This window comes from Pteropus medius, unplaced genomic scaffold, assembly GCF_902729225.1.
Source record: "Pteropus medius unplaced genomic scaffold, Ma_sr-lr_union100, whole genome shotgun sequence".
In the NCBI taxonomy this organism is placed as follows: domain Eukaryota; kingdom Metazoa; phylum Chordata; class Mammalia; order Chiroptera; family Pteropodidae; genus Pteropus; species Pteropus medius.
This window is the reverse complement of record NW_024351073.1, coordinates 438,687-462,369: the sequence shown is the minus strand read 5'-3', so window position 1 is coordinate 462,369 and position 23,683 is coordinate 438,687. Positions and strand designations below refer to the sequence as shown.

The 23,683-nt window shown below is 37.3% G+C and overlaps 1 protein-coding gene across 2 annotated transcripts in view; it reads left to right on the top strand.

Moving 5' to 3' along the window:
- Window positions 1-23,683, top strand: part of FBXO4 (F-box protein 4) — a 394,712-nt gene that overhangs the window by 178,179 nt on the left and 192,850 nt on the right. The window contains exon 7 of one of the 2 annotated variants that reach the window (XM_039842573.1): window positions 21,399-21,512. The exons of the other annotated variant lie outside the window; for it this stretch is intronic. Within the exon in view, the coding sequence (XP_039698507.1) occupies window positions 21,399-21,497 (99 nt within the window). The 3' untranslated portion in view covers window positions 21,498-21,512. Of the gene's footprint in view, window positions 1-21,398; window positions 21,513-23,683 lie in introns of those variants that run through there. 2 annotated transcript variants of the gene reach the window in all.

Sequence of the window (23,683 nt, the reverse complement as noted above, 5' to 3'; positions counted from 1 at the left end):
TCAGCCCCTGTATGGGACAGGCTGGAGATGTCAGGGAATTACATCTCCCAGGAACAGCTCTCAATCAGGGACAGCTGAAAATGAAGGGTAAATATTCTAGTTTCTTCACTGATCAGGTATCAGGTAGTTCCCCAAAGAAATTGAGCCCCAGTGCTCAGAGCAATAATCTGCTTGATAACACCTCCTTTTTTTCTATCTCACTTTTTGCTGCTTGACTGATGCTCTCTGAGATCACTTCCCAAACTACTCACACTCAAACCTTTGTCTCAGTATCTGCTTCTGGGGAAACCCAAATCATAACTTAGGAAACCTTTTACATATTGCTACAAGCATTCAGTAAATTTAAATTCGAATTTCTTCTCTTCTTAGTATTTTACTAGTATGTTTGTTAGCTTAAAAATGCCAGGATGAGCAAAGATTAATAAGAAAACTTTAGATATAAAAGACAATTTAAATAGGCATTCAGATGGAAGAGGAAATTATCTCAAGTGCCCATAATCAAAGATAATTCTACATTTTAATTATCTCTATTAAACTACTCTATATTCATTACTCTATTAAACTACTCTATATGATTAGAGAGGAAATGGTTACAGATCTAGCCAAGGGACTGAAATGTTGATACAAAATTCAAAAGTCTCATTAGCTATTTATATAGTGGCTTCTATCTCTTTTAACATGTGTCAAACATGAAAAAGAACAATAACAAAAAGAATACCCGCCACCACTAGTGTTTCAACCCCTAGAGAGGACAGAAACAGGAGCAGAGTCCAACACCATCAATTAAAACTCTTCTCCTCTGTAAGCTTCTCCTGCCAATCCGGAAAGGAACCATCACCTCCTCTCACCACAGTGGGGATGTTTTCTCTGAAATCAAGGGGTTCTTCTGAACTTTGTGATCCATATTGTAAACTCTGTGTTTTATATCTCTGTATCAGCCTATAGAATTTAATATTTTAAAAGTATCTTTTGCAATTGAAGTCAAGGCTTTCCTCTGCTATGGGTTACAGAAGACTATATAGGAATACAGTTTTCAAAATTTGAGTTTATTTTTTCTGTGTCATTCCCACCCTGCCGGTCGTGGCTATAGAAAACCTTCACCATCATTCAGTGGGGGCAACAATGATAAAGAAATTGTTTGGGGAAAATATTTAGCTTACTAACAAAATTTACTCTAGAAATCTTTCTTTCTACTTTTCCATAAGCCACCACAAAAAATGTTCTTCTCATCTAAATTCGTCTCTTCTAAGCATGTGAGACTAGGACTCTTTCCAGATATTTAGATATTATGCCAAGCTCACCGAGATCTTACATCGGGTCCTGGATAGTGGGTAAAATGTTCACCTGCCGCCACCAAGGGCCCTCCTTGCTCCTTCCTCAGTGGTTCCCACCCACTCCGCCACCACCCCACTCATCCCCCAGGAATCTGGGAGCCTCCCTGTGTGTGAATATGACTTTGTGGGCCTTCGTTGACCGGGAGCGAACAAGTCACTGCTCGGATCCTGGCCTTGACCTGCAAGGAGAGTAGGCGCCAGCTGAGCCTGGCCTGAACCAGCACCTGGGCTCTATTCACTGGTCTCCATCTGACTTCCAAAGAATTCTGCACCCCACAGGCCCAGCTGCCCATTCTCTTCATGATGAAACTATTGCCAGAGTTCCATTTTCCTACCAAAAGAAAACCAGATAGAAAGGCATGCTCCTGCTTCAAACTCTTAATAGTCGTCATGGAAAGATTTCCCCTCAAGACCTTTCCCTCTTGCATTTTGAGCTAATATCGTTGGAATCAGTCTGTCTCGTTAAAGAAAAGCTTCAGTTCTTTTCAAATGTCACAGCCCATGATAGAAGCCTTAATTTTCCATGGCAGTGCCTCCCACCCCCCAATTTTTCTTAATTCTGCTGATTATTTCTTTGGGATTTAAAGCATTCAGCGGTGTACTTTCAAGCTAAATATTAATAAATCACTTCTAAAATCAAAATCTGGCCCATCTCCGCAAACACCATTTCTTCTTTCCTAGCGTCAAAAGTCCTGTCCTCAAGCTGACTTGCTCCAATTCTCATGTAGGGTTTGTAATGGTCCATAGTACACAAGAAGGTTTGAAATTCTGGGCTAATGTCCCACAAAGAAGTAGATGAGTAATGGGCAAAAATAGATGTAATCTTTTCCCATAACTGAACCAGACTTAACACAGAACTCTCAAAACCTCCCCGTGGGCTCTAAATCATGAGAAAGAGAGGAGCATAGATGAGAACAAAAATCCTTTCAAGCTAAATGATATTAGATGATACTTTAGTGACTTTGGTTCTACATGATACGTTATTTTCTATTTCTTTGACTGTATGTGTTTTTCCCACAATTCTTTCATACTTCTCTCACCATTTAATTATCAGTGATAGCCTTTTTCATTGCACTGCCCACAGAAGGAGAGTGAACACATCCTAAAAACAAGGGATAGACGGAATTTCTGAATGGACTTTTGTTGAACACATGGTATGGAAACAAAAGTAAGAGCCAAGTTTTGTGGGAAGAAAAGGGATTTTTGTTTGATTTGCTTGGTTTGGAGATTTTGTTTTCTGAAATTCCAAAAACTTGACTTTTCTGAGCAAGAAAAATCTAGAAGCGAGATTACAGAGTTTCAAAAATAAACAATAAAATAAAGTGTTATAGAATGATGTTCGCCATTCTCCCATTCAAAAGAAAAGTCCAATTAGAAAGAAGGAAGAGAGGAATTGGAAGAAATGTGGCAAGATTTAAATTCTAGAGAGTATCCTCCAGAAATAAAACAGGATGTCTAAAATCTTGGCTGTTTTAAATTACTACAGTCCTAGCCTCTAAGAAACAGATACCAAGATGAGATTAGACATGAAAGGGATTTACTGGGGAAAACGTTGGTGAGAGAAAGTGGAGTGGAAGTCAAGACAGTTGCCAGGCCTTAATGAAGATCCGAATCCTATGAAGGAGGAAGGGAAGGAAGAAGGGGGTGACATAGGCTTCAGTACACTTCTAAGGAGAAGTTTATGAACTGCAGCACAGTTCTAAGTTCATGTACTGCAATGCACTTCTAGGGAAATTTTAGTGAAGGCTACAGGGAGTCCTCAAGCCAAAGCCACCCATCAGATGAGCCCGTGCCTCCCCAGAGGTTTTCTGACCTTCATACCCCAGCCAGGCTCTTTATTGACCGGAAGCAGTCGCTGGGAAGTATGGCCTTGCTCCAACACATTTCTAAGCATGGCAGTTAGAATTGTGGGTCAATTACACACCTCACAGTCAGAGATCTGAGAGACATGTTTTCATGATCACCACAGGAATCCACATGGGATTAAGGTAAATCTTATAGCAGAGAGACTTGTGCCTTGTTTCTAGTCTGAGAGAGTGCATGCCTAGGAGTCGAATCTCAAGTCCAATACAGCACCTGGTAGTTAAATATCAATGACAGACAAAGGAGTCTTGGCAGATTGGCTTTGATTGATAAAGCATCCCATAAACTGGCTGGGAATGAATTAGTGAACCCCTAGGATTCTGGTGTCAGTATGGTACAGAATGATGTTATACCCAGAGAGAATGGCAGAGACCATGGATATCAGTCACCTGTGCCAGTACACAGTATCAAAACTACGTGGAATTAGCTAACCGCACCTCAGCTGACATCAAAGTACATCATCCGATGGCAGGCAGGAAAAGGAGCGATAGCACAGCAAAGGCCACTGTGGACGGGAGACATCTCAGTTCTTGCCATGATGGGCACTCAGTAAGCGGTAGAGACCTCAGTGACTGAGGATGGGTACAGATACACATGTCTGCATGTGGAGGGCGAGGACACTAAACCAACGTTCATCTCATTTGGCGCAGAGCAGCAATTGTGTTTTTATGGTACCCTAACCTTGGACCAAAATGAGTGTTATACAATTGTTGGAGGAGAACTGGATTACTTAATTTTGAGGTCATTATGACAATCAGTGCCACGTACATACTTAAATCTCAGAATACTAAGATCAGCATGTTCATCTGATTTCATTAATAAACAAACAAGAAGTAAATTAAAATATTTTGTTGCTTTTCACACTATTTATGTTTCTAATTAGCCTGAAGCTAATCTATCTGAATTGTTTGTATGTTGTCAATAGTAAACAGATTTAATTTCAAGAAAAAAAAAATGAATTCCAGTTAAGAGCCGACTCGAATGTTGCAGAAGAAGCTGAGTACTGACCCTATGGTAAAGCGTTAGGTTTCTTCAGCTGGGGAAGGATTCCTACACCTCAGAAACTGCTGTAACAATGTAAACAAATGTGAGGCAGCAGGACCAGGGTTCTTCCTCTGGGAAGAAGAGCTGTGAGCAAGTCAAGCCAGGATGTCAGCTATAGCTTCTGTTTCTGTGGGCCTCACCATTCTGGGATTAACGAATGGGAACTGAAACAGAGCATCTCTTCTCTTGGCTCGACGTGATCCATAATTCTTGGGGCTTCATGTTCCATTCAAAGCTCAATTCCTTCTGTTTACATTGCGTCTTCTGTGATAAGCTCCCGAGCTACCACATGGTCCCTGATAAGTAGCCTCCGCCCTCCTCCAGCCTCGAGGTACTCTGTTGCTTTTTATGCCTTTGATAACAGTGGAAGGGCCACCTCTGCTCCTGCCTCCCCTCTGAGTTTGGAGGAGGAAAATGTCCCTACTCCAGAGGTAAGGAAGCGGCTGCTGCTGTCGCCTCTTCACCTCGTTCACGTCATCAAAAGTAATATTTGTGTTGACTCTCAAAGTTCTCCCCCTGGCTTTGCCGAGGTATAATTGACAAATAAAAAGTGTATGTGTTTAAGGTGTACGATATGATGTTTTGATATATGTATGTATATATACTGAAATGTTTACCACAATCGAGCTAATTAACATATCCTTCATCTACATAGTTACCTTTTTTTTTTTTAGAGCAATTAAATTCTGCTACTCTTAGGCAAATTTCAAGTATATGATGCAGCATTGTTAACTATAGCCAACCTGCTGTACGTTAGAGCTCCACAACTTATTTATCCTACATATCTGAAATTCCAAAGGAAGTGAAATCAGTACTTCAAAGAGATATCCGAACCTCTATATTTATTGAAGCATTTTCACAATAGCCTAGATACAGAAACAACCTAAGTGCCCATTGATGGATGAAGAGTAAAGAAAAAATAAACAAACAAATAAGCAAACCAACTATATGTTTGTATTTATGTGTGTGTGTGTAGATACAGATATAGATAGATATAGATATAGATATAGATATAGATATATAGATAGATGATATAGATATAGATATAGATATATTTCAGCCATAAAAAAAGAAGGAAATCCTATCATTTGTAACAATAAGGATGGACCTTGAAGATATTATGCTAAATGAAAGAAATCATACACAGAAAGACAAATACTGCTGATCTCACCTATATGTGAAATCTGAAAAAGTCAAGCTCTTAGAAGCAGAGAATAGAATGAAGGGAATACCAGGTGCTGGGGGTGGGAAATGGGGAGATGTAGGTCAAAGAAAAGAGTTTTAACAATCTGTCTCTGCTAAAGCTGCTCTTGCCCAGCCTTAAGAGCTTGGCCTTGAGCAAGTCCCTATGCCATGACCCAGCAGTCTGTACCTTAGAGAAGCTGTACATTGTACCATCATGTGGTAATTGCTAGCACATGGGCTCCAGAATGAGCATTATGTTACCTATTCTTGTAGGGATTTTCAAGAAACAGTGCTTTTCATTTTCAGAGTTCTTTCTCCCTAGCACTCACAATAGCCCCAGTGGCAGACACTGTGTTGCCCTTGGTCATTCCTAACCTCAAACCTGTGTCATAATCCTGACATCGCAGTGGGTCCCTCTGGTCTTTTCCCTTGAGATGAATGCCCTGCAGGCAAGAAACTCTGCTCTCAGTCCTTCTGCATGGAAAGCTCAAACACGTGACCTTAAGACCAAGAGTAAACATGGGTTCCAGCTGGGACCCCTGCTCCAATGCTTTTACCCTTTCATTCAAAACTATTTAGTAAATTTCTTCTCCAATAGATACTAAGCTGTATATAATGTAAGAACCAATGTGTGAAAGACTTTCAAGAAATCTACACTCTTATCACATCGAATTTCTTTTAGTATAAATGGATTTTCCGATAATGTGCAAAGAGAGATCAGGGGAAGCAAAAATTATTTTCCATTAGAGGCATCTGAGGTGATTCGTAGAAATTTTGACATTTAGACTGGGCTATAAAGGATAGATAGAGCTTGGACAAATATTAGCATTGTTGATGCCATCATAACTTTTCTCATAAAGATCTGCCCATGTTTAATGTGAAGGGGAAAAGCATGTGAGACACAATAATACTCTTTAAGTATTTGAAGAGTTGTCAGTGTTGTGGAAGGAGTGGAGTTGTTCTTTGTAGCTCAAAAGAATAGAAGACTGTTACTGGGTGGGAGTTATAGAAGACAGATTCAAAAAAAAAGTTTTGAATTTTATCTACTCTTTTTAAAAGGCTGCCTTGGTAAGTGCTTTGTCAAGCACATGCTACCTACTGAGAATATTACAGAAAAGTGGCTCTCGACATAGGATCTGGGAACCACTGAAGGTCTCTGAAAACCTTTCAGGGGATCTGTGAGGTCGAATGAATTTAATAATAATACTGTGGTCAGAAGAATAATGCTCTCCCAGTGATATCCATTTTCTAATTTCAGGAACTTGTGCAAATGTTAACATTACATGGCAAAGGGAATTAAGATTGTAATGGATTAAAGTGCTTAATCACCTGACCTTAAAATAGAGACTATCCTGGATCATCTCGGTGGGCCCAATGGAATTACAAGTGTCTTTCAAAGTGAAAGAAGGACTCTGAAGGACTGGGCCCAATGTTGCTGACTTTGAAGACGAAGGAAGGGGACACAACACATGTTGGTGGCCTCTTGAAGCCAGAAAGACAAAAAACTATTCTCTCCAAGAGCCTCCAGCCCGCACCTTGATTTTAGCACAGGAAGAATCGTTTTGAATTTCTGACCTCCAGAACTACAAGATGATAAATGTGTGTTATTTTAAGCCACTAACTTTGTAGTGGTTTGTTACAGCAGCAATAGAAACGAATACAAATACTAAGCTGTTTGGCTTTTCTAGTCTCATTCTCTCATGAATATATGATAGAGTTTTCCAGGGGCTATTTAAATGCAATAATGCAGCAGATTGAATGCAGAAGAAGATATGAGAATCTAGCCGACATTAAAAAATTTTATGAATATATAAAATAGTTCTGCTCCTTTTACAATTCTTTGAAAAATATAGTTATTTTTTAGAAAAAAAATATTATTAATTTTAACCTGCAATAGGTGTAGGTTTAAATTTCTAATATGGTAAATCTTGATAGCCAGAGTGCACATAAACAAAAGCTCTTTAGTGTTCTCCATAATTTTCAAGGGTATAAAGGGGATATTGAAACCAAAAAAAAAAAACCTAAGAACTGCTATCATAATGAGAACTCCTAATTCTGGCAGATAGTTGTGTCCTTCCATCTCCAAGATTATATAAATATGGAAAAAGGACACAACACAAATAAACTTGATGTGAAAAATCATCAAGAAAAGCCATGATTTTGTGAATAAAAGAGTCATGTTGGGAAGAACAGGCCAGAGGAGTGCACCACATGGATAATTCTAGAAGGATATGGGTCTCAAAAGATGTTGGGTTTTGTGGGATTCTAAGAAGGGCCAATAGAAATGGAGGAAACAAAGAATACACTTTTGTGCATGTTTTATATATGTATTTGGTATCTTGCAATGCCTTCTATGCTAGAAAATGAAACTAAATAAAAGAGTACATATATACATAATATATACATACGTATAGTACGCTTGGAATATATATGTCTGGATTTACCCATTTCATTTGAAATGGATAAGTTAGAGGTGGATGGAACCCCTATTAAAGGTCACCTGTCACTCTACAAAATATAATCAACGTCTTGAGGATGCGTCCCCTTGGAAAGCCATGGGAGGATCTAAAACTTTATTCAATCTAAAACTTTTATTCAAGAAAACTTAAATTACTCTTGAGAGGTGAGTCATCTTTCTTTAATATTACTTTACTCAGATGGAAAAATAGGTGATTTCCCACTATGGAAGATTTCAAAGTTTCTAAACCAAAACAAAACTTCTTGCACTTGAATCTGAAAACCTCCCAGAGGCTCACTGAAGCTAAGCTATAAGTTACTTGGGCATAGACCACTTATAGACGGCTGTACTTGGCCAAGTACCAGGAAAAAGGCAAAAGGAGTTTTTGAACAATCTCAACACTTGTCAAGTATTCTAAGCATTGAAACTGATACAATTTGCCATTAGGGCTGTTAACTCTAATTCTATATACGTCTAACACACTTGCTGATATAAAGCCTAGGCCACAGCAGCCACAACAGAAGCAGAAAAGTTAGAAGTAGAAGATCAAGAAAAGAAAGGATCTAGGGCAGGCACTCTAATAAAAGATGGTATTTATTTCTTGTATTAGTATTCCTTCATTATGTCTTCTCTAATCCTGATGATCCTGAAAGATAAATGTTATTCTTCCCATTTTACACGTGAAAAACATCAAGGCTTAGAGAGTTTTAACAACATGCACAATACTCCCTAGACCTAGGAATCCACACTAAGCACACAACTGCATAGGCCAATGTTTAGGCCCATATATTATGGTTATTTCTTCCTCCCAAATAAGTTTCTCATAAAAAAATTATTTAGAAACAAAATATAGAGATATGTTGCCTCATATATGACATATGCAATGTATAAGACATTTGGAAAGATATCTTCAAGGTTGCACTCAGTGCTTAAATGTTCTAACTCTATACATTCTAATTACCAAAATAAAAGATTTTCATTAAAATGTGTTTATTCTTTCTCTGATCTTTTTTGTTGCATCTTCCCTCACAGAAGAAATTCAGAAAAAAAAAGTTATTTAAATAAAGAAGCAGATGATTTTAATGAAGCCATGTTTTTAAAAGGCAGCTTTTATTTTAACTAATTAGATCTATTTCAGAATTAGGCTCCAAATACTTTTCTCCCCAAAGACTTAACAAAGCTAGAATTTCTAGAGTTCATTAACGAAAAAGGGTAAAAGCCTCCAGTAAGATGCTTTAGAGAAAAGACAGGCAAGTGGCCCAAGGAGACCTAAGTTCCCACAGAAATGCTTCAAACGAGAGTGAGGCTGGAGTGGGGTTAGGAGGGGCGAGGTGGGGGAAGAGGTTGTGAAGTTTATTTTTTTTTTTTTAAGAAAAAAAATCTCTTTTAGTGGCTAATGTCCTCAGTCATTTCTGAACTCTCTTTTCCTCTCAAACTGTCCCCTTTCCCTTCCCCCTCTCCCTCTCTCCTGCTCTTCCATTCCCTTCTTTCTTCTTCCCTTTTTTCTCCTCCCCTTCTTCTGCTAGCTGGCTCTTACCTTTTCTTTCATCTATTCTTTTATTCTTTGTACATTTTTCTCTTTATTCATGTTTTTTTTCCCCTTTCATTCCACTGTTTTCTTGACATCTTTATTATTTAAGGGACTATTACAAAGAACAATGCTTTCCCAAGAAATATCACATCTCCCCTGGAGTGGGGTCAGACCTGGAGGAAGGGGCCCTGAGCTGCCTTCTGTTCTCCTCAAAGTAATAAGAGTTTCATCTTGGAACTAGGTGTTACCTGCTTCCAGTTGTAATGCTCTAGCATAAAATTCATCTTTATCCTTCAAGGCTGTAGATTGTACATTTCAGATATAATATAGCAAATTTAACTTTTATTTTTGCAAAGAATCTCAAGAGCACAAATGACTTAATAAAGACTATTTAAGTTCAATGAGGGCAGAGACTAGGTTGGATTTTTTTTTAATGTATTTATTTTTCTGACCATTGTCTATGCAGAGTCTACATCACGCCAGGCACGTAGAAGACAATCTATAATTGTGAATAAAGAATAAGTGAGTACAAAATTCTGTAATCTGGCCATCTACAATTCTTAATTCAGACCAAAACACTAAACACATTTGAAACTGAAAAGACTTTAAATTGGATAATAGTTCTGAAAAGGAATTGATTCAATCTTTTGTTTATTTATTATTTCTTTGCCATTTATTTTAATGGGAAGAGGCTAAATGGTAAAAATGATACATTGTAAGATTTTACTTAACCAGACAACCAGAATACGTAATTAATGAGAATTTTAATTGTAATTTTAGAAAGCTAAGGCACAGTATTATAAGTGGAATAGAGAACCAAGTTCCATTAAAAGTTACTCAAATAATGCTACGACAAATATGGAAATGCAGATATCTCTTCGAGAGAGTGATTTCATTTCCTTTGGATATATACCCAGAAGTGGGATAGCTGTGTATGGTGCCAGGTGGGTACTAGATTTATCAGGGTGATCACTTCGTAAGTTATATAAATATCTAATCACTATGTTTTATACCTGAAGCTAATATAATATTGTATGTCAAATGCAATTGGAAAAAAAATCTGAGCCTTCTGAGGCCAGAGAGCTTTTTTCCTGTCATTGCCATAGGCTTCACCATTACCTGAGTCAAGTTTAGTGTTTTTTAAAAACCTAGTGATTCTGCTTCACTAATTTTTAAGGGAAAAGGGCCAACTGAGGGCGAACACTTAGCTTTTAAGAGAGCCACTGCTATCATCTTTATTAAAATTTAAACCATAACCACCTTTGTTAAAATTCAGTTCCATTAGTCATTTATTGAGATTATGTCTTTTCTCTGAGTATCTCAGGAACTATGAAAATGACTCCAGAAATGAAATTCAAATTTAGTTCAAAATGCAGCAGAAGACTAGATGCTTGAAAATCAGAGAAGAGAAAGAGGAGAGTTAACAGAAGAATGGCTATCTGTTGTCCACAGTCCACACACCCATGATTAGAGGAATTCTGCAGCTCTGGCAAGGTTCTTCTCTGGTATAGGGCTCTGGATCTGAGGACAAAGTCTTCCGGAGCCTTGTTATTAGAATTTTAGGATTTTGGACCCACAATATAAAGGAAATATCCTCTCTTCCTTAGAAAATTATAGTAGCCCTATACCTATACCTATACCAGGGGCAACCAATAAACAAACAAACAGTAAAGGGGGCTACATATTCGAGCTTGCAGCAGAGATTGTCAGTGGTCCCCCAGAGCAGTCTCTCTTTCCTCTGGAGTAGTTTAGTCCCAATTTTTAGTTAGGCAAATGACTATATTGCATAATGACTCTAGTTTTCAGCCTCTTTCCACTTAAGGATGAAAAGGCAGGAAAATAATTTGACAAAATTCAGCATCATGAGAAAACAAATGAACTCAGTAAATTAGAAATAAAAGACAACTTCCTTAATATTATAAATGGTATCTGCAAAAAAAAAAAAAACAACCTACAATAAACAAACATTATGCTTAATGGTACAAATTTTGAATATTTTCTCTGAGATCAGGAATGAGAAAACAACACATGGCATCATCACTTCTATTTGACATTGCACTGGAAGTTCTAGCAAGCACTAAAAGGCAAAACAATAAAAAATTAACAAATTATACAGATTAGAAAGAAAGAAACAAAACTTCCATATTCACAGATGCTATGATGATGGGTATAGAAAATCCAAAGAGTTCTCAGGTAAACTACTGAAGTGAACATTAGAATTGCATGAAGTCCCAGAATTAAAAACAATAATATACAAAATAAATTGTATTTTCATACAACAGAATCATACAGAAAACGAAACCTTTGAAAAGATACCATTTGTAAGCATATCAACAAATATAAAGATATCACTTAGATGTGGGATATAAACCTAAAAGCAACAAATGAACAGGACAAACAAACAGAGACTCATGGACAATAGAGTAGTGGTTACCAGAAGGTAGGGGGGAGGGGGAAGAAGGGAGTAGACAGGGTAAAGGGGGTCAAATATGTGGTGACAGAAAGAAGTCTAACTATGGGAGGTGAACACACAGTGTAAACATATGTATGTTTTACTGTTAAAGTGTACAGCTGAAACTTATTGGATTTCATTAACCAATGTCACCATAAAAAATCAAAAAAAATAAAAATAAAAGAATAAATCTAACAAAAAATATTTAAGACTTCTATAGGGGTAATTATAAAACGATTAAAATATTAAAGTAGAATTAAATAGAGAAATATAGTTTCTTCATAGATAGGAAGACTCAATGTCGCAAAGGTATAAGTTCTCCCCAAATTTATAAATTCAGTGATTTATAAATTCAATGCAATCTCAATCCTAATCCCCACTACTTATGTGCATGCATGTGTGTGTATGTGTGCGATTTCATGAGTTATTTCCTAAAAAATATATGAAAATGTAAAAGGCCAAAAACTAACCAAAAGTACAATTCAAAATAAAGGCAATGGTGAAGAATTTGCACTACCAGACAGCAAGTTACATTATAAAGCTATGATAATCAAGACAATGTTTATTGACAAGATACAGACAAAAAGATTGATAGAACAGAATAGATATCCAGAATCAATCTCATGCAGGTATCATGTATAATGTGGGTGGCACTTCAGAGTGGTGGGAAAAGGCAGAAGGCAGAATTTTTTTTTTAAATATACTTTTTTTTTTCAGCAGTTTTAGTTTATAGAAAGTACAGAAAGAGAAGTCCCATATACTCCTCACCCTACCCCCAATTTCCCCTATTATTTATATTTTATAAGTGTAATATTTGTTAAAATTAATGAGCCAATGTTGACACAGTATTATTAACTAAATTTCATAGTTTACATTACGGTTCAGTTTTTGTGTTGTTCATTTTATAGATTTTGACAAATGTGTAATGACATATCCATCATTTCTGTATCATGCAAAATAGTTTCACTGCCCTAAAAATCCCCTGTGCTCTACCTATTCATCTTTCCCTCTCTCCTACCTCTAATCCCCAGCAGCCACTGGTCTTTTTAATGAAAGACATACTATCAAATAATCTCAGGACAATTGGCTATCCATAGGTTAAAAAACTATTAATTTAATCCTTATCTCACACCAAACACAAAATCACAGATGGATTAAAAGCAGAAGCTATAAAACTTTTAGAAAAGAATATAAGAGAGTATCTTTAAGATGTTATGATGGGGACAGACTTCATTAACAAGGTACAAAAGCACCAACCATAAGGAAAAACAAGATAAATTTGACTACATTAAAATGAAAGCTTCTGTTCACCAAATGACATTATGAAAAGAGTAGAAAGATAAGTCATAAAGTAGGCAAAGGAAGATATTTGCAGCAATGTAACCAACAAAGAACTACTAATATATTAAGATATAGAGAACTATAAATCTATCCCCCAAAGACAGCAAAACCATTACTTTAAATAGGCGAAAGACTAGAACAGATACTTCATTAAGGAGGATATGTAAATGTCCAACAAATATTTTAAAAGGTGTCTAACATTATTAGAAGTTGGGAAAATAAGAATTAAAACCACACTGAGATAACACTTCACATCTATCAGTTTTTTAACGTTTAAAAGCTAGACAAGACCAAGACAGAGGCAAAGATGTAAAGAACCTGAGTAGGCATTTTCCAAAGAAGATATACAAATGATCAACAGGTATATGAAAAGATACTCAACATCACTAATCATCAGGGAAATGCAAATCAAAATTATAATGAGAAATCACCCTATACCTGCTAGGATGGCCATTATTAAAAAGTCAAAAGATAAGTTTTAGCAAGGATATGGAGAAAAGGGAATCCTTATATACCGTTGGTGGGAATGTAAATTGATATAGCCATTAGGGAAAACAGTGTGAATATTCCTCAAAAATTTAAAAATAGAATTACCATATGATCTCAAAATCCCACCTCTGGGAATATATCCAAAGGAAACGAAATACCAGTGAGACACCTGCACTCCCAAGTTCATGGCAGCATTATTTACACTAGCCAAAGTATGGAAACAGGCTAAGTGTTCATCAATGGGTAAAAAAAATGTGACATGTGTAATATATATAATATAATATATATTCTATATGATATATATAACTATGTAATATATGATGTATATATAAATACATATATGCATGCGTGTGCATGTTCGTGTGTATATATATATAGTATTCCCACTATGGGGAAATGAGATCTAAATCCAATGTGGATGGAAGGATATTCCATGTTCTTGGATTGGAAGAATCAACATAGTTAAAATGACCATATTATCTAAACCATTATACAGATTTAATGCAATCCCCATCAAAATCTCATTGGCATTTTTTAAAGAAATAGAACAAAAAATCATCAGATTTGTATGGAAGCACAAAGACTCCGAATTGCCAAAGCCATCCTGAGAACAAAGAATGAGGCCGAAGGCATCACTCTGCCAGACTTCAAATTATACTACAAAGTGACAGTAAACAAAGTGGCATGGTATTGGTAGCAAAACAGACACATTGATCTGTGGAACAGAATCGAGAGTGCAGAACTTATATTTATACGGACAAATAATTTTTGACAAAAAAGCCAAAAACATATAGTGGAGAAAGGAAAGCCTCTTCAATAAATGGTGCTGGGAAAATTGGAAAGCCACCTGCAAAAGAATGAAACTAGACTATTGTCTATGATCACACACCAAAATTAACTCAAAATGGATTAGGATCTGAATGTAAGACCTGAAACAATAAAATGCATAGAAGAAAACATAGGAATGAAACTCAAGGACCTTGGACTTAAAGAAGATTTTATGAATTTGACCTCAAAGGCAAGGGAAGTAAAAGCAAAAATAAATGAATGGGACTCTATCAAACTAAAAAGCTTCTGCTCAGCAAAAGAAATCGTCAGCGAAGTAAAGAGACAACCACCAGAATGGGAAAATACATTTGCAAGCAAGGCCTCCAATAAGGGCCTAATATCCAAAATATACAAAAAAAAACTCATACAACTCAATAACAACAAAAAAACCAAATGATCTAATCAAAAAATGGGCAGAGGACCTGAACAGACACTTCTCCGTGGAGGACATACAAATGGCCAACAACTATGTGAAAAGATGCTCAACATCGTTAGCTACTAGGGAAATGCAAATCAAAACCACTAAGAGATACCATCTCACATCTGTTAGAATAGCTATAATCAACAGGATAAGTAATAACAACTGTTGGAGAGGATGCGGAGAAAAAGGAAACCTCATACACCGCTGATGGGACTGCAAATTGCTACAGCCACTATGGAAAACAGTATGGAGATTCCTCAAAAAACTAAGAATTGATCTACCGTATGATCCAGTAATCCCATTACTGAGTATTTACCCTAAATACTTGAAAACCCATATCCAAAAATGTATTTGCACACTGATGTTCATAGCAGCATTATTCACAGTGGCCAAAACATGGAAGCAACCAGTGTCCTACGATAGATGACTGGCTAAAGAAGCTGTGGTACATATACATTTATACAATGGAATATTACTCAGCCATAAGAAGAGATGAAATACTGTTATTTGCAACAACATGGATGGATCTCAAGATAATCATGCTAAGCAACATAAGCCAGACTGAAAAAGTTGAAAATCACATGATATCACTTATATGGGGATACAAACCTAAAAGTAATAAATGAACAGGACAAACAGAGACTCAGGGACAAGGACATTGGACTAGTGATTACCAGAGGACAGGGGGTGGGGGAGGAGGGGAGAGGTAGATGGAGTAAAGAGGATCAAATATTTGGTAGCTGAAGGAAACTGGACTTTGGGTGATAATCACACAATAGAATATATAGATGTCAAATTATAATGTACACCTGAAAATTATTTAATTGTATTAACCAATGTTACACCAATAAACTTAAGTCAAAAAAAAGGGGGGAGAAATAAATAAATGAATAAATAAATAAATAAATAAATGTGGAATCCTGGATTAAATCATGGACCAGAAAGATGACTATAATGGGACAATGGACAGAATATGAGTAAGGTCTATCTATAGATTAGTTACAAATATTGTATCAATATTATTTTTCTATTTGAGCGTGCTATAGTCAGATAAGGATGTCAGCATTTGAGGAAACATAACAAAGGATATACAGAATTTCTTTTGTACAACTCTTGCAACTTTTCAGAAGCCTGAGGTTATTATTTCAAAATGAAAAGTTAAATTACAAATAAAGAAAAAACTTTGAATTAAAATTCAAGCAATATTCTCCTCTAATATGAACTAGGTATGAGCAATATTAAATTTGTTGAAATCATATAGAAAAATTAAATGCAAAAAGAAATTGGAATACTACATATAAGTTTCCCAAGTGCTTTTAAGATGAGGCATTTTGGTAAGTCAGAACCACTGATCTACTGCTGCTGTCCCAGCTTCATAAAATGAGTGGGAGAGCATTTCTCTTTTTTTTATTCTCTAGAAACATTTTGTAGAAATGGAATATCTGTTCCTTGAATATATGGTCTTGCCTATAAGATAATTTGGGACTACAAATCCCACCTTCAAAAGTAATATGCAGTGGATAACCTTATGTACTTGTGTGAGGTTTTCTTTGGGATATATGCACAGTAGCACGGCTGTGGGATCATGGGGCATCCATACACTTCACGTTACTAAGTTCTGTTTGTCTGCTCCCTGGAATGGCCATCCCCGCCTACATCCACCAGCTGCGAGTGAGCTATAAGGGCTATGAGAGCCTGCTGTCCTTACCAGTCCTTGACAGTAATGAGCTTTTAAATTGTTGCTGCTTTAATAAAGTGAGATCTCTATTGTTTCGACTTGCATTTCTTGGACTACTAATAACATCAAGCTTCTCCTACTATGCCTATTAGTTTTGAATTGTTCCTCTTCCGTAAATTGCATTATCCATCTTGGGGGGCATGGGGAGGGCGGCTGTCCTCTCTGTTGTTGTTGATTTGAAGGCTATAATATATATTCTAGATATTAATTCTACATCAGTTTTGATGTTACAAATATATTCTCATTAGGAATCTGTATATACTTTCGACTGTGTTCCACCATTTTTCATGGAAAAAGTTAAATTTAATCAAAGTCATCAATCTTTTACTTTATGGTGTGTGCTTTTGATGTATTGTTTAAGAAGGTCGTTTTGATTCAAGATTATAAGAATTTCTCCTAAACTCTACTTATGCTACTCACTCCTCCCATTCCCCTCTGGATGACTTTGAAATAAGTCTGAGGCATATCATGAAATCCATAAATATTCTAGTACATCTCTCCAAAAAGTAAGGACTCTTTAAACGTAAATTCACAGCATCATTATCAAAGCCTAAAAGGGGTAAGAATAATTCGTTAATATCGTCAAATAAAGCAGCTTATTTTTGCATAGGAAAGATTAGGAAGTTTCCATGTACATAGAGGTTACAACACCAGACGGAGTGTGGTCATGGTCTTAAGAAAAGTGCCGTCGAGCTATGGGAGTTTGGGGTGAGGGGGGATGATTTCCAGCATTAGAGAACAACTCGCCAGGGGGAAAAGATCAACGCTTAGGACATTTTACAACTGTTTGTTTTTGGCTTTTCTCAGAAATCGGTTCTGAAATAGTACACAGGAGGAAGTTCCTCTTCTACAAGGAATTCTTGCAGATTTTGTGTTCTTTCCCTCTTCCCTAGTAAGCAGGAAATAACAGGGAGAGGAATTCAGTTGGAATCGAAGAAGTGCTCGGAACCAGCAATATAATAGTAAAGGTTGGGAAATGTTTCCTCTATGTTCCATGCATGGTTTAGAGCACCTCTGGGTGTTGATTTTTTTTAAATCAAGTGTAGTTAATATTTGATATTATGTTAATTTCAGGTATACAACATAATTATTCAACATTTATATATCTAATGAAGTGATCACCATGCTAAGTCTGGTAACCATCTGTCACCGTACAAGGTTATTATGGTATTATTGAATATATTCCTTATGCTGTACATTACATACCTGTGACTTATGTATAACTTGAAATGTATAGCTCTTATTCCCCTTCCCCTTTGCCCTTCCTCCTACCCTTTTCCCCTATGGCAACCATCAGTTTGTTCTCTGTGTCTATGAGACAATTTCTGGTTTGCTTTGTTTGTTCATTTGTTTTGCTTTTTAGATTCCACATATAAGTGAAATCGTGTGGTGTTTGTCCTCAGTCCGACTTATTTCACTTAGCATAAGAGCCTCTAGCTCCATCCATGTTATTGCAAATGTCAAGATTTCATTCTTTTTTTATGGTCCATTATATGCATGTGTGTATGTATCATATCTTTTATCCATTTACCTATCTATGGACACTTAGGAGTAGTTTTTATTTGTTCTTAAATAGTTGGAGATGAAAGGAGCCACTGTTAGACATAATAGTGCACTAGAGAAGCCTTCTATGCCACATACAGATTTTTTTCTGTCCCTTACACTTACCTTGTGCATTTTATGCATCCCTTACTCTTCCTTCCATCATGCCCTCAACAACACTCCCTAGTCGCCACTCCCTGAAGGGAAAGTAAAGCAAGCAGTCAGAAAAGAATCCCATTAAACATGTGTGCACGTGTGCACGCATGTGCAGGTGTGTCTGTAGTTTAGGACATTCTCATTGCACCAGTCCCCCAAATTCTATTTGTTCATCCACAGGAGAACATGGCTGGCCCTCAGAAAAACTGTAGTCAAATAATTTTGTACCTGCTGCCATAGTCTCCCTTTCTGCCCCTTTTCTCTTTAAACAGCATCCCCACCATCTGCCTTTCCATTTTACATGAGTAGTTCTTCTCTCATTTGACTTTCCCATCTCCTGCTAAAGCAGAAAGAGAACCAATAGCATTAGTTATACTGATAGAGGGTCTGTCATGCTAACACAGTTGTTCCTTTCCACTCATGGATGGCATGAATTTTTTCAGGGCTGAGGAAATTGTACATTGTGCCGTAACGACACTAAGTCTTACCCTGGCCCCAGTGAGTGGGAAATGATACTAGCTGGCCAATACCTCTGGGGCTAGGGCAAGGCTTTCAGGTTGACTGCCTCGGAATAAGCCTTTTGACTTAAAAAGTTAATGAACAAGTCTCCCAGCAAAGCTCCATCATATCCTAAACCCTCAAAGCCATGGTGGAGTCTGGAAGACAATTCGATCCGCCTCTGTGGGCTGTCTGATTCAGGTGTGTGAACCATCCAAAGAAAGCCCTTTTTATACTAATCCTCAACTGCTTTCAGCCTTGCTTCACCATCCCGGTCTCTAGAGGTGGCGTATGTGGAAACAATATCAAAAGATCCCCTTACCTCGTCGATTAACCCATTTTCCATTTGCCCTGAGTATACCCTCAGCAACACTTGCAGCTGCAGCCTTTGCCCCTAAGTCACGGATTACAGTCCTAACTTTACCCCCAAACTTTGCCACAAAATATCTCACTTGTATTATTATCGCTCTAGTCTTTGAAAACAAATGTCATTATTCTATTTATAACATTCTGTTTTTAGTAGTGGTATTTCCATTAACAATATATAGTTATTCTCAGTCACCGAAAATGTCAAACCCTAGAAAACGTAGAATTCTTACATGTGACGTTAACATCGTTCTCGAACATTGGTTAGCTAAAGATTCATTTGATGAATCCGATTTACGTATACATTTCTGTTATATTAGTATTAGAGACAAATTCTGTGGAGAAATAATTCCAAGAACAGTTTTTATATTTTATTTTCATATTGAAAACCAGTCAGATTTGCTCTATCCTCAAAGAGTGTGTTTATGTAAAATTAAATTAATGCTGGCAGTGAGCTGCATTTTTTTTCCTCAATTGGAAATGGGTTAATAAAAGGATGTTTGAGGGGAAAGACTGAGATTGATGTAAACATGATTTTTTAATAGTTTAATTTGTAGCATGGACTTCTGACCCACCCCTTTTTTTTTTTCCTCATCCCACCATTGTTACAATACTATTATCTACTAAATTCTAATCCTTATTAGAATTTCGCCAATTTTCCCATTAGTGTCCTTTTCCTGTTCCAGAATCCAGTCTGGGATCCACATTGCATGCAGTTATCATGTTCTCACATTGCATGCTGCTATCATGTTCTCTTTAGTCTCCTCCAATCTCCAAATACCTCTGGGTACTTTCTTTCCTTCTTCCTCAGAAAGATAGTCATTTCCACATTAGATAAAGCTGAGTTTCATTAATTGTCTTAGATTGGCTGGGGCCAATCGCATCTACTTCAGGAAGCTGCCATGCTGCAGGTAAACAAGGGGCTGTAATGCTGAGTCGCCCTTTCTGCTTCTCACATGTTTCTCGTTTGCCTAATAGGAGAGCTCTGAAATCAAGGACTTAGACCAAAGCTTCAAGCTACAAGCACCAGATACTTTTGAAGTCTCATGCTTTATCTTTAAATTTTTCAGGGATTTGATATTTTACTCCATAAATAATGCATAAGTATTTTAAATCAGAAAGAATACTTCCCTAAATTCTATCACAAAATTAACATGCCAGGAAGGTGTACCACGTTTATTCCACGCTTGAAGTAGTCATTGTCATGTCCTTGCATCCTTAAGTCTGAGAAGATCAAATAGTGTTATTTTACTGTTTCAAATGTATGACGCTGGATTACAAAAGGCATCATCATGACTAAATTCCAGTTTCAGACATTACCTACAACACTGTTCTAATAGGCAAATGCCTTCCAAGTTACAAACAACTGACTTACAAACTTTCTGTTCACAATCCACTTATAAGTTGGGAACTGTTTGTACTCATATAACGTCCTTGCCACAGGGTTTTTATAAGTCATCTCAACAAGCGGTTTCTTTAATTTCTATGAAAACCCGCCACGTCTTCAAGTTGTATGTTTTTTTCTCCAAATATCAAACTGCCTTCAAGCAGAACTTCCCAGTATGAATATCTAGTTAGGAAAATAATCTGACAACAACAAAAAGAAGATAAATGAAAAAGCGAGATTGAACAGAACTCATTTATAAGCAAGGGCCTTTGATTCTGTACTTTGTCCTTCGACTTCAGAATTCAATTTTCTGACTCAATTTTCTGCTGTTCAAAATGATACAGTCATTTTGTTGCTTGGATATAGATGGTAGACTCCAGCTCTGAAAGCAAAAAACGTGGTGAAAAGCTCACAGGAAGCCAACGTCTTCTCTGAATCTTTTGTTGGGCCCTTTGTATTTTCAAAGTGATCAAAGGCGAGTACAGGTGAAAAGCAGAGCTTTGACAGTGAGTGCTATAAAGGGCACGCCCTGGAAATGTTATTCTCCTTGGAAGATAGTTTTGACTGAAGGGGGAGTGGCAGAGGGGGGTATAGTATAAATAACCCTAGAGGTCACCGGAGTTGAAACTTGAACTTCCCATCCCCATTATAGAGCTGGGTCATTGCTATTATTGGTTCTGGCTATGGAAAATCTCCATCAGGGGGTAACAATCTTTTCCTCCCCTGGTGTGACTTTTTCTAATCCCGCTGCTTCCTCTCCTTCAGGTATCATGCTTGGAGGAGAATCACATTACTTATGTAGCAGCCCTTTACAGGCCCCTTCCAGTTGGAGATAATTGCAGATGGAAAACACGCCACAGGTGACCGCAGACGGAGACCCTCTGTGGTCAAGAATTTAAAAGGTGATATGTGTAGATAATAATGCTCTAAAATCTGACTTCCAGAATAAGTTTCAGTTCTTTCAAGATAGAATACTTCTCTTTCCTCACTTACAATTTGGGATAATTGGATGCTGTGAGGGAGCCTTGACATATCATATTTAAAGAGCCCCGCCTAAAAGTATGACTCATGCTGAAATAAAAGTAGATTAAACTTCATGCCACTCACCTAAAATTCCTAGCCTCTGAGAGTTTATTTTTTATATTAAGGATCTGTAAGCTACAGCCCCTCAGCCAATTCCGGGACAAGGCCTGACGTTTTTTGTTGTTGTTATTCAGCCTACCAGTTAAGAATGTTTTTTAGACTTTTAAATGTTTAGGGGAAACCAAAAGAAGAAGAATATTTTGTGACACATGAACATTACTTGAAATTCAAATTTCAGTGTGCATGAAAATAGTTTGATTGGAACACAGCCATGCCCGTTCCTTTACGTATTACTTTTGGCTGCTTTTGTGCTACCACTGCAGAGTTGAGTAGTTGTAACAGAAACCGTGGTTAGCTGGAGCAGCTTAAAATATTTACTATTTTGCCCTTTATGGAAAAAGTTTGTCAACTCTTGTTCCATATCCAATGAAAATTCACTTTTGCCCAGTGACGTGCAGCAGTGAGGTGGGGCACAGCTGGGACAAGGGACGGATGGGATAAGGGAGTCGAGGCACTCCAGGAGCGGTGTGAGAGAGCTTCGGAAGGCACATTCGCCAGTGTCACAGGCGGTCTACAACTAAAGCTTTTTTTTCTTTCTTTCTTTGCTTTGCTCTAGAGAATTTCGGACATATTTTTAACAGAAGGAACTATGATCCAGTAAAAGTCAGGCAAATTAAGACACAGAAAACAAGAGAATAGCCGTGGCTATGCAATAGACATGCACTTTTCTCATCTCTGACTCCTGCTCTCTGCCTTACTATCTTTGGAGTTCTACTTGGAATGAGAATTGGAGGAGGAGAAGGAAGAGGAGGAGGGACAAAGAAATTGAGAGAGAATTTTAGATGAAAGCAGAGTACTGGGGTAATGAAGTAGAGGACAAAGAAGAAATTGAAGAAGGAATAGTAGAGAAAAGGGAGATTATGGAATAGTGAGAAGGGCCTCGCTAATTAGAGTTCCGAGTCATAGATGGTGCCATCCTGTATTCCTACTACAAATTAAGCTTTCTAAAAGGAGACCTTAGAACTTTTATTAATAGATCGATTAATCAATTGTAATAATGATAAAGGAAATAAGGATGTGGAAAGAGGGCGGAAGAGAGGTATGGCATCGAAAATTAATTTTTCCAATTGAAATATATTGAAAAGTAGTTTTTAAACTTTTTTGCCACTGTATTCTTAATTCAAATAAAAGGTTATACATGAGCCTCGTTTGATGAAGATGTAAAGATAGACTAACTGTGGCTGAAAGTGGCCTAACCGGCAACTATACACACCCTTCTCCCTTCACCAGGGGTTTCCACAAAGTGTAATTCAAGGCGCTCTCTGTCTCTCTGTCTCCGTCTCTTTCTCTCTCTGTCTGTCTCTCTCTCTCTCTTTTCCCCCTTCCCTTGCCCTCCCCTCTCCTTCCTCTTTCCTTTCCTCCCTCCCTGCCTCTCTTTCTAACAAATAATCACCACTTTGTCATCCAGGAGGCGGGGGGGTGGAGTGGGGGGTCATTCTGACTTTATGAGAGTCACTTGGAATCAAATTTCCAGAAAAAGTAGGACATAAACATGTGTTTGCAGTCTCTGTTCACACTGGACTTGTATAACTGCCATAAAATGGTTTATAGTTTGGTAATCACACGGGTGAGTTCACAGCTTACACATTTTTAAACTATGTTGTAATTTTCCCATGAAACTCAAAAACACTGAAGAGGTTAGTTTACGATGCACATGAAGTAGATGTAGGTTCGTTTCATGTGGTGTTGGGCAACATTTTAGGGCCTCAGACACCTAGAAGAGGAGGACCATTAATCCCTAATTTTAAAATAACAGCATGAGCAGCAGAGGGACTATCTGCTCTCAGAGTGAATAGGATTCTTTGTAGCCTCAATCCCCGGCAGATTTGGATTTATAAAGGCATTTACCATTTGTGTTAAACAAGTTGTATGAATAAATAAGGATCAAAGATGGCAAGTGGTTTTCC